The sequence below is a fragment of the Prosopis cineraria genome, unplaced genomic scaffold (assembly GCF_029017545.1).
Source record: "Prosopis cineraria cultivar Desert tree isolate PC_DT_omini unplaced genomic scaffold, ASM2901754v1 PC6, whole genome shotgun sequence".
In the NCBI taxonomy this organism is placed as follows: domain Eukaryota; kingdom Viridiplantae; phylum Streptophyta; class Magnoliopsida; order Fabales; family Fabaceae; genus Prosopis; species Prosopis cineraria.
The window spans coordinates 5,092,419-5,104,669 of NW_026555337.1; the positions used below are offsets into that span (position 1 = coordinate 5,092,419).

At 34.4% G+C, this 12,251-nt stretch overlaps 1 protein-coding gene across 2 annotated transcripts; it reads right to left on the minus strand.

Moving 5' to 3' along the window:
• Positions 1-1,471: 1,471 nt before the first annotated feature.
• LOC129313640 (peroxisome biogenesis protein 22-like) lies at positions 1,472-10,418 on the minus strand. Of its 2 annotated transcripts, XM_054956912.1 has the most exons (8): positions 10,122-10,418; positions 8,438-8,674; positions 8,254-8,301; positions 7,760-7,816; positions 7,562-7,663; positions 6,890-6,955; positions 2,099-2,200; positions 1,472-1,974 (listed from the first exon to the last, which is right to left on the minus strand). In XM_054956912.1, exons 1-8 carry the CDS (start codon positions 10,224-10,226, stop codon positions 1,870-1,872), a joined length of 822 nt encoding a protein of 273 aa, XP_054812887.1. In that variant the 5' UTR covers positions 10,227-10,418; the 3' UTR covers positions 1,472-1,869. The 2 variants fall into 2 exon arrangements, with proteins under 2 accessions (XP_054812887.1, XP_054812888.1); XM_054956913.1 differs by lacking the exon at positions 8,254-8,301.
• Positions 10,419-12,251: the final 1,833 nt, after the last annotated feature.

Sequence of the window (12,251 nt, forward strand, 5' to 3'; positions counted from 1 at the left end):
TAAAATAAAAAAACTGTGACTATCGGACATCAACTCGATCGTATCTGCGGTGCTTGTAAGTTGTAGCCCAGGTCTCGTAAGAAATAAAAAGGCCCTGCATGCCGTACTATTTAGTAGCCTATCCCTGATGTAGTTGAAAATAACCTAATAAAATCTCCAGAAGTGATCCTAATTTCTATGAAAATTTCAAAAAAAAAAAGGAAAATGATAATGATTTTCTATCCTCTAAGTATTTGTCTATCGTCTTAATTTTTGAGAAAATGACAAATTTGCCCCTCCAATCTCAAACCCCCCCCCCCAATTTCTTCCTCTTCCACAACACCATCATCTTTCTTCCCTGCACCCAAGACTCCAGTGTATCATTATCAACACTCAGCCAAAGGAGGGGAAAAGAAAAAACTCAACCCATCTCTTGAAAGCCGAAGGGTTTGGCAATTCAAAGGACATGAAGAAATCCATAAGTGACATTAGATGTGTTTAACTTATATCTATCCCGATTGGTTCGATTTTGTTCCAATTATATTAGGACAATTCTCGTCCCAACCCAAAAACAATCAAGAATGGACAAGAAATGAATTACAAGATGGGACATGATTGTTCTTGGGACGTCCCATCCTGTCCTGAATATTATGTATATTTATATATTATTTTTTAAAAAAATATGTATTAAATATATTAATTATATCAATATAATTTATATTTATATTAATTATAATTTCAATAAGTACAATTCTTATTTAAAATTAATTTTTTATATTAATAATTTTAATAACACAGAGTAAGCAATACATAATAATATATTTCTATATATTATTATAATTTATTTTTATATCTATTTATTTAATAACTTTTGTTATATCATATTTCTTATTTTATTTTTAAAAAAGTAATTAACTTAGCATATTTCACCAGCACACAAAATTCAATCCATGTCAAACATTAAAACCTCCAATTTTTCAGGCTTCCCTTAACATCCAAGGCACCCTACGCATGAACAAATCATCATAGGATGGGAATATATGATCTAAGCTTAAGAATGGGGAAAAGCCCTCTTGCATTGCATCAATGAATTCACTGAATGGTGCATCAATATTATATTTAGAGTGCTAGTAATCACGATGATGTTCCCATTGACCATTCTAGCTGCGAAGGATACAGACCTACCTCCAATGTCGAGCTATTCCTCCACTCCATACAATGCATTGGACTCCTGGGGTGAGGGCATGTCAAAGGGGAGGAGAAGGAAGACAGATGATGGTGCCGTGGAAGATGAAGAAACTGGGAGGTGAATCAATACTTAGGTTGAGATTGGCAGGGCAAATATGTCATGTAAAAAAATTTGACAAAGATATCTTTAAAAACTAGAAAATAATTATCACATTTTATGATCCTCATTTGTCATTTACATAGTTCAAAAATATTTTATTGTCATTTTCTCAAGAAAAAAAGAATCGCAAATATTAAACATAACTGTACAAACGCCTGCACCAAAGCGACGTAACAATATCCACTAAAGATTAATGATTGTCCACAACGACACACCATTTGACTGATTAGTGATTGATCAAATACAGATATCAAACAGTCGACACAATTGACACTTGGGTAGGGGGAAGAATGTCTGCGATCCAGTCTCATGCACAAATTTCAAATCCAATAGGTTAAAAAAACACAACAGAAGCCTCTTTAAAAGCGTCATATAGATACACAGTAGTCCACTCATCTGACAACCTTAGGTGAGCACCTATTAAGCTTGAAGAAAACTACCAAGTGTCCAAAGATTTCCAGGCAAACTAAAAATTTTTATGGTAACTATGGAATTCAAGACGCAGGTACACAGGAGAAATTCGTGTTTTAGGGGTTCAAGTCTCATATAGATCCAAAGAAATGTTCCAGGGATGAGGCACCGAACACATTTGCAGCAGTTCGTTCGATTCTGACGGGAGAGACATGAACTTGGTACTTGATAAACCTCTGCATCATAATTTGTTGTCAATCATTAGAAGATGAAAAGCATGATTTTATATGTACCTTAGAATATATACATTAGAACATGCGCATGACAACTGCAAAATAAAGTTCACAAATATTGACATACGGCTAATTGAGTTATAACTTCAGGATTTGTGTCAATGTGCCAATCTGGTTCCAACTGCCGAACAAATGATGACCTTCCATTCTCCGTGCTGCAGAAGAGGACCTGCATATAGGAACCAGAGATAAAAAGATATAAAAAGTTATAACAGACGACAGAGAAATAGGCAGAAATAGCAAGGGGTGACGTGACCCACGAAATTCACAGCAATTATGAGGTACAATGGAGAAATTCGTTGAACAAATCAGGAGTATTACATTAACCACTACATTTTCTACCATGTGATTTTGCAACATTTCTACAATCTGCAAACCCAGGACTGGGAGAGTCACAACTCACGAGACGGCATGACCAGTTAGTCATTTCAGTCCAAGGACATCATGAAAAGAAAACTAAGAAACCACAAGCAGATAAACAGTAGCACATTTCTCATCAGATCCACATGTCCTAGATTAATGGCTCTGTACAGCATTCAGCACACCACATGGAATCTGTCTTTGTTCATCCCAATGTCCATCAAAATTCTCTCCAAGAGTAATCATAGAGCTAAGGCTTCGTTTGGTTGGGGGTTTATGGAAGGGAGGGGAGGGGAGGGAGGAAGGTTGTTTGGTTAGGCAAATTGAAGGGGAGGGGAGGCAAATTTTCTCTCTCCCCTCCCCTCACCTCCCCTAATGTTGCTCCCCTCCAATTTGGGAGTTTTTGGAGGGAGGCATATTTTATGACGAAAATGTCCTTATTGTTCTCATTACATTCTAAATATCATTACTTCAATCAAATAAAAAACATGATACTACTTCTACGTGCCATCGACTATCTATTACTAGCTGCTATATATATGTCTTCAATTCTAATCCTAACATATTTTTCTACTAAAAAATATATTTAAAATTGATTAGATAATTGGTTAAAATTAATGAAATAACCTTTTTAAAAAAAATTATCAGAATTTATCATAAACAATTCTGTAGTTGAATATCATAAATAGATGAGATAAAAGATTTTTAGATTCAAAAATAAAAAATAAATTCTGATATAAATACCCTTTTTTATAAAAGAAAAGGAGTAAAATAACATAAAGGCACATATGTCATTCTATAATTATCTCCCCTTCCCTCCCCTCCTGAACTAGACAAAAATTGTTTAAACACCTCCCCTCCCCTCCTTCTAAACCAAACAAGAGTTCTTTAAACCTAAACTCTTGCCCTCAAATCCCCTTCCCTCCCCTTCATTAACCTCCCCTCCTTTGAACCAAACCCAATATTAATGTATTTCCATAATGATACTCCTAAAATTAGAAAATTGCCATCTGCGCCACCATCAATAAAGATGTCTTAACATAAAGAGCTTGATACAAATGTTAATACAGGGTTTCACCTGCAGAGCCAATGTCACTATATTTTATTTTTTGTCTGAATGTCACTACATTTTGAAAACTCTGCCTATGTTTATAGCCGATCCCAAGCCCAGGTAAAAGAGGAGGGTTGTGTTAGGCCATCAACAGCCAACGTAAAACTTTGTTGAATCTATCATGAACATGGACAATAGACGCTATAATGTTAATGCTAGGTCATTGCCCGTAAGTAACGCGCTGCATGGCTCGAGTACAGTGATAAGTGAGTTAGAGCCACTGCATCGGCGCCCGGATGTAGTGTTAAATGAACAAGGGCTACCGCGTCATTCTGGACATTCGCGGCTAAAGAAGTTAGTCTATGAGAGCAAAATTAGATTTGTTACTTGGAATGTTAGGACATTGAATTGTAAATCTGTAGAGGTTGTAAGGGTTATGATTCAAAAGAAAATCAATATCCTTTACCTACAAGAAACAAAATGGCGTGGAGAAGAAGCTAAGGATATTCAAGGTTTCAAACTTTGGTATACAGGAAAAGTAAGTGCACGCAATAGAGTAGGCATCATTATGGATAAGGAGTGGAAGAAGAATGTTGTAGAAGTTAGCAGAATTGGAAACAGAATTATATCCTTAAAAATGATAATTGGACGCGAGACTGTTAATATTGTTAACACTTATGCACCGCAAGTCGGGACAGAAGCCAGTCTTAAGGAATTATTTTGGGAAGATTTGGAGGGGTTGATTCGACACACCACAGAGTGAAAAGATTTTTATTAGAGGAGGCTTTAATGGGCATGTTGGGAGGGAGGTTGGTCAGTATACAAGGGTGCATGGTGGTTTTGGTTTTGGAGAGCTAAACAATGAAGGACAAACTCTTCTTGATTTCTCATTGGCGTATGATTTTAAGATTGCCAACACTTGTTTTAAAAAGAGAGATAAGCATCTCATCACTTACAAAAGTGGAGCCTCAAGGTCACAGATTGATTTTCTTTTGATTAGGAACACAAATAGAAGACTTTGTAAAAATTGCAAGGTTATCCCCAGAGATGCTGTAACGACACAACATAGGGTCCTAGTACTTGATGTGTCTATTATGAGTAAAATCTAAAAGCGTCGACAAGTAGTATCACCAAGGATTAGGTGGTGGCAATTAAAAGGTGAAAAGCAAGATATTTTCAAGCGAAGTCTTTTGGACAAAGGAATTTGGGAATCTCAAGGAAGTGCTAACATCATGTGGGAGGATATGGCTAAAAAGATATGGGAGGTTGCAAAAGTAATTTTGGGAGAATCAAAAGGTTTTGGTCCAAGAGATAAGGAGTCTTGGTGGTGGAATAATAGTGTACAGGACAAAATTAAGTATAAGAAAAACTGTTTTAAAGCCATACATTTGTGTAACAATGAGGAAAATTGGGAGAGGTACCGTATGGCTAAACAAGAAACTAAGGGAGCTGTGGGTGAAGCTCGTTCTAAAGCTTTTGAATAATTTTATAAGAGCCTTGAGACGAAGGAAGGAAAATGAAACATTTATAAGATTGCCAAGAGTAGGGAAAGAAAATTAAGGGATCTAGAACAGGTAAGGTGCATTAAGGATGAAGGGGGAAGAATTTTAGTTACAGATGATGAAATTAAAAATAGATGGGAGACTTACTTTTCCAAACTTTACAATGATGGAGAGGGTTCATCTAGTAACTTGGAGGATTTAGTAACTGATGAAGAAGAACAAAATTTGTCATTCTATCAAATAATACGTGATAAGGAGGTAAAGGAAGCTCTTAAGAAAATGACAAATGGTAGAACCAACGGACCTGATTGTATATCTATCGAAGCGTGAAAATGTTTAGGTGAAGAAGGGGTGAGATGGTTAACTAAGTTATTTAATGTGATCTTACGGTCCAAGAAAATGCCTGATGAGTGAAGGAGAAGTACATTAATTCCTATTTATAAAAATAAAGGAGATATTCAGAATTGTACTAACTATATAGGGATTAAACTCATGAGCCACACAATGAAATTGTGAGAGAAAGTAATTGAGCACAGGTTGAGATTGGAAACAAGTATTTCTGAGAGTCAGTTTGGTTTTATGCCAGATAGATCAACTACAGAAACGATTTATCTACTAAGAGAATTAATGGAAAAGTATCGTTGTAAAGATAAAGATTTACACATGGTTTTTATTGATTTGGAAAAAGCTTATTACCGTATACCAAGAGAAGTGCTTTGAAAAGCGTTGGAAAAAAAAAAGAGAACGGATTGCTTATATTAAAGCCATATAAGATATGTATGAGGGGGTAAAAACTAATATAAGAACGCCTAGTGGTCAAACAAAGGATTTTCCTATAAAGATTGGACTACATCAGGGATCATCTCTGAGTCCTTATCTGTTCAACTTGATCCTAAATGTTTTGACGGAACATATTCAAGGGAAAATTCCTAAATGTATGCTCTTCGTGGATGATATAGTTCTTATAGCAGAGACAAGAGAAGAGGTTAATTGCAAACTTGAGTTATGGAAGAGGACATTGGAGTCGAAAGGTTTCCGTCTGAGTAGGAGTAAGACGGAATATTTATATTGTACATTTGGTAAGAGACTATTCGACAATAATTTGAAAGTGAAATTGGGAGATCAAATTATACCTCAAGTGAAAAAGTTTAGATATTTGGGAGCCATTATTCAAAATGATGGCGAAATCAGTGGAGATATTTCACATAAGATTCAGTCTGAGTGGTTTAATTGGAGAAAAGCTAAAGGAGTTATTTACGACCGTAAAGTGCCTAATAAACTTAAAGGAAAGTTTTATCACACTGCTATCAGACCGGCAATGTTATATAGTAATGAATGTTGGGCTCTAACGGGACAGCAAGAGCATAAGGTTGGAGTAGCAGAGATGAGAATGTTACGATGGATGTGCAGACATACACGTAAAAATAAAATTCGAGATGAGCACGTACGCGAAAAAGTGAGGGTAGCACCTATTGAGGAAAAAATGGTAGAAAATCGATTGAGATGGTTTGGACATATACAAAGAAGACCAAGGGAGGCACCAGTGAGAAGAGTGGAACATATAACTTTGAGTACGATTAAGAGAGGTAGAGGAAGGCCTAAGAGAATACTCTTGGAAATTGTTGAACGCAATCTCTTAATTAATAATATTCATAAAAGCTTGATAAATGATAGAGCACAATGGCGTCTTGCAATCCATATAGCCGACCCCACCTAGTGGGATAAAGGCTTGTTGTTGTTGTTGTTGTCACTACATTTTGAAAGAGAGTTTTTTACACAATCGAGTGTTCATCAACACGTCCAGCATATAAAAGGAAATCCTCAAACACATATATTTGCATGTATGTTGCACATTCTACTGGTTGACTAGAACCAACTTCAAGAAGAAAAATAAGTTCTATCAATAAATATTCCGTACTCTTTGGTTTGGTGCACATTCACATACCTTATCCTTGACCAAACCGCCAGAAGTGAAAACCCCAGCATCTTCCAATGCCACAAGAACTCTTTTCTGCATAATCAATCCATGCATAAAGAATAAACATTTTAATAGTTTGGCATACGGAAACAGAGTAGCAGCATAGAAGCATTACAAGATCTCCTGAAATCAAATGTAATTTGGCACAACATATTAGCAACCACAAAATAAGATTGGATTTAACAAGCTCTAGAAAAACAGCCATTACAACATGGTAAAAAGCTACTAGCATACACTGCTTGGGGGTCAATAAGCTGATCAAAGTCAAGAAAAAGTCATAAGTGATTTAATATAATGTCGACAAGGATAATAGCAAGCTGACAGATTACACACATTGGCAAAAAAAAAAAAAAAACTAGAATTTTCACTTCAAGCAACAATACATCTGAGTTCAATCAAAGTGTTGTCAGCAGTAACAAATTTTTTCTCCACTACACTGGACAACTGCAAGGTTGGCTTACTGATTCCATTATGCTTGTAAAATGTGAAGAACAATAGGATAAATGATTTAGAATGACGTGAGCTCATGAGGAATAATGTTTTAGACAGATATAGGAGACAGATATAGGGGATAAATGATTCTAATAATGTATTATTTGCTGAGGAAAAAAACATGCCGCAGAAAAAGGTTGCACACACCTCGCTTTCATCATCCAAAACTCGTTCCATGAGATATAGATCACAAAATTTTGTTATCTCCAACAATACTTCCAGCACAGAAGACCTTACTGTTGCTTGTTTCTGCCAAGAACAGCACAAGCCACATTGATGTATTTCTTCAGTTTAATTTGTAAACACACACACACAAACACATATATAATAGAGAATTTTCACCACCTGAAGCTCCTCTGGACTATTTTCTTCAAGGATCACCCCAAGAAGGCGACAAGTAACCTACAGCCAAGACATGATACACCATAAAATTCTGGAATAGAAGGCAGGAAACATTGATTGATTGGGCCTCAGACATTTGGAATGCAGGCAAATGCATTTCCTTTTATCTCAATTTTATATTTCATGTTAAGAAGAGACAACAAGAGTTAAGTCAACAGCAGACAAAAATAATTTTGTATAATTTATTTAATTATGTTCCAATTCAAAACTTCATAACATGATTTTATCCATCATGTGCCAAACATCCTTAATCTATAAACCCATTGGCAGGCACAGCCAGTCTGTCTTCCATAACATGGCAGTTTAATTTACTTTGAGTAAGTTAGATAAAATTGGGTTCATGATAGATTCATGTAAACCGTGGCAACAAGAATGCATTAAGCATGAAATAAACTTAATTGGCACAAAAAAGCACAACAGTATTTGTGTTTAGCTACCTTCCTTCCTTCACTTAACCTCTGCCTAACTATTTGCCCCAATGTTGGCTGGAAAAGGGGAAAAGGTAGGAAAAATCAAGTTAAAAATTGCCCATTGTATACAAAGCAACTCAGCATAATTAAGCATTGATATCAAAAGATTTAAGCACTGTCTGAAGCAGTGGGAATTGACAATTACAATAACCTTGACAGGCTGAAAGAACTCATCTACAACATTTTGTGCACTTGCATCATCTGAAGTGGAACAAGCTCCAGAAGGAATTAACGGAGCATTAGAAGGTGCACTAACTCCAGAATTACTAGGCATAGCGGCCGGCCGTTTCCGTTGCCTTCGTTGAGATCCACTAGGCAATCTCACCATTCTCCAGGTGAAGAAAATTGCAAGAGCAAGACCGGCAACTGCTCCAATAGAGCGTGAATCCTGATAACAAGTTTAACATAATGAAAGTTTGCCCATTTAACAAAATTGAGATATGACTAGCTAGAGACTGAGACTTCAATGGAAAATATATGTTTTATATAAAAACAGAACAAAACATTGGAACATCCAAATTTGTAAATTATATAGCTCTAGGTCTGCTCTCTTTCCCAAAACAAGTTACACTCAGAGGCACATGAAGAAAAGATGCTAAAGCCCTAAAACAATACTGTACCATGCTACAAGAAACTTGGATTTTGCTTTAAAATCACAGCTGTGGCTATAGAAACCAGATTTGGGTGGTCCAAGACTTACTCAAGAAATGGAAATGCCTAGTTAATTTGCTAAGATAAAATGATTACGAACAGATTCAACAAATTGATGATCTTTAACTCTATCTATCCAATTAGCCACTTTTTGAGAGGATGATTAAAAGCAAATTGTTGGTTTTCGCAGTGCATGGAATTGATCTAGAGCTTTCAGAGTTTTGAACTGTCCAAAGTTTACGGGTCTGTAACATCATAAAATAACAGAATCACAAAAAATAAGACACTAGCTGATTACAATCTATTTTAGCCTACCCACCTTAAATTTAAAGCTCAAGCATCATACATTTTGCTTTTAACATGTATTCGTCTAACATTGCAATAGAATCATAGAGATGACTTACACATCAGACTTAGGAAGATGGAAGCCTGAAATGGTGACCGGAGACAACTATAGACATGTAAATTGACGCTTTATATATCATACCAGTCTAGAAAGTTCTTACATGTACTTAACAAATGAGCCAGCCGATCCTATGGCACAAAAATTAGTACTCATTCTTCAGATAGCCAATTTAATGGCCAATATTTAGATAGGTCATTCACGCCTTCATGGGACTAGACTAAAGTCTGATCAGAAGTAGATAAGATTAATAATTACGTTTCAAAATCAAGTTACTTACAACTCACTCAAACGAGCGTTAAATAGACGCATATGGTCATAAAAATACTTTCATAACATTAAACATCGATATCTTCAGATAGTGAAGTAGTTTTCATTGGTCGGTTTCAGCTCCCGCTTAAATCAGGTAATAAAACAAACTTTGAGCCTTTTATGCTTGCTTTTGAGCTGTTCTCCATATACTTTTTTTCTGAGTAACCATGTCCCTTTCGTCAATCACAATTCTTCCAAAATTAGAGTTGATAATTATTGAAAATAAAAATTAAGTGCTAGCACAATCAACTACAACTTGGGAAAGCAGCAAACAAAACGAAACACAAACAGAAGGGCGGAAGGCAGAAAAGAAGATATTGAATAAACGCATTGAACCAACTATGATTCCAGAAAATAAATGGGAGAGCTAAACATTCTTTTCCTCACATAAGGGATATCAGATCCGCCAAAATGGCAGATAAATAAATGAGCAAGACAAAAATTAATTGCTTGTAGAGAGCAAAAATACCAGGTTCTGTAAGAAGATTGATATGAAGTTTGACATCTTGACCGTGATTAAATCTCTCAATCGTTTGATGAGCTGAAACAGCTCTTCTTTCGAGGTGTCAACCATGGTTCACCTCCGCCTAAAGAGGATTTCTCAGTTCCAGAACGATGACGTTCAATAGGATTGCTCAGACTCGCAGGCCTTTCATCGCCGACCACTGTTCGAAAGAGAGAGAGAGAGAGAGAGAGAGAGAAACTCTGTCCAGCGTCTGTACGTCAACTACGGCACAGGAAGAGAGCTTTCGAGGATTCCATGTGAAGAGGGTTAACTCGAGAAAAGTGAAAATTAATCAGTCAGCACCTTTTATTGAATTGTAAAATGTAATTTTTTTTAATCAACAATTGTAAAATGTAAATTTAAGATTTAAGATTAGGAGTAACACTTATTTTTATTTTCAATCTGTTACACGTACCCATTGAATAATTTTTACATGAATGTTAATTTGTTAAACTTTTTCTTTTTATTTTTAAAATCAATGTGAATATAATTTGAATATTGTCAAAAAAAAAAACAATCTTATCTTATGTATATCTATAAGTCCAGACCGGAATTTTTTTGTTAAATATCTATAAGCCCAGACTGGTATTTACAAATAGATTTTAAACGTTTAATGTATTTTTTCAATTAAATTGGAATAAGTTTGAATTTTAAAAAATTAAAAAAATGGTAACAACACTTAAATGCAAGTTAAATCATTACACCCGTTTTAAATTGATTTTAAAAAACTCCTTTTCATCCAAAAAAAAAAACTTTAAGTATTACAAGGGATATGTTTCAATTTAACATTATATGACTTTTTCTCTATCACTTGGTAAGATTTACTAAGATTGTTGTTATGAAAGTGCAAGGAAACATGAATAATATGCTATTATTTGAAACGCAAGCTTTTGTTATCAAGTTTGGCAATATAACAAGAGCAAAAGAAAAATGTACAGATAGGAAATTGGAAGTATTCACACCCATGTAGATTTTGATGTGGATTAAATCCTTTGTGCTAAGTCTCTATTTATAAGTCTTTAACCCTGTACCCAAATGTTACAATTTCATAAATAGAATTATTCTACATTTTGGTGCAACATTAAATTATAGGAATAAATATTAGAAAACCATCCATCCATTTAAGAACTACAGGGTGTAATGACATTAACCATAGGATGGAATCATAAGAAGCTATAAAGCTATGGACATCCACTAACAATAACATTCATGGTGCTCTCTTTAAATGTCCATCAACAAATATTGTGCTTCATTAAAATCTTATTAAAAAAAACTCAATGAAACAAAAACCTAGTGATGGATAAAAAATTACATAATAAATATTGAAATGCCTCATTAAAAACCTTATCAAGATAATCTTATGAGACAAAACCTTAGTTAAGAAGAAAAAAAAGTACAATATTAACTTTACTCCCTTGATGAGGACATCAATTTAACTCTCCCCAATAATAATATTACTTATTATCATATCTCAATTAAGAATATTAATTTTTCAAATGTGATCATTGTAAATATTTTTTAAAGCAAAGATTGTTTTTAGCCAAATTATACATGATGCATTTTTATCTTACATATTCTTCTAACATATTTATTGGATATGTTAAATTATCAATCTATACTATATTTGTCTTATGCATTGTGGAGATCACCAAAAAAAAAAAGTTATTCTAAAAGTCATCATGATACATCTTATATTTGCAGGTTCAATTGTTTAAGGAAAAAAATGATCTTATATAATGGTTTCATAAAACTATACAAAACCTTCATTTCAATATCCATTATATACTTGCAGGAACTTAATTTTGCTTACAAAATTATAAGAAATGCAGCATGTAAATATTATTGTATAATAAACATATGACATATATGGACCATATGTTGCATATAAAATTATCATAAAAAGATATAATGAATTTAAAATCATCAAGATATTTAATAATTTGACTTACCGGTCGAGTAAAATGAAAATTATACATTGTTTTTCAATGCATATTTGCTAAGTTAATTACACACACACACTCAGACTACTTTAACTATTTTAATCCACATATCATAAATGTGGAGATGGAAAATGGGAAGAATTTACATTCATAT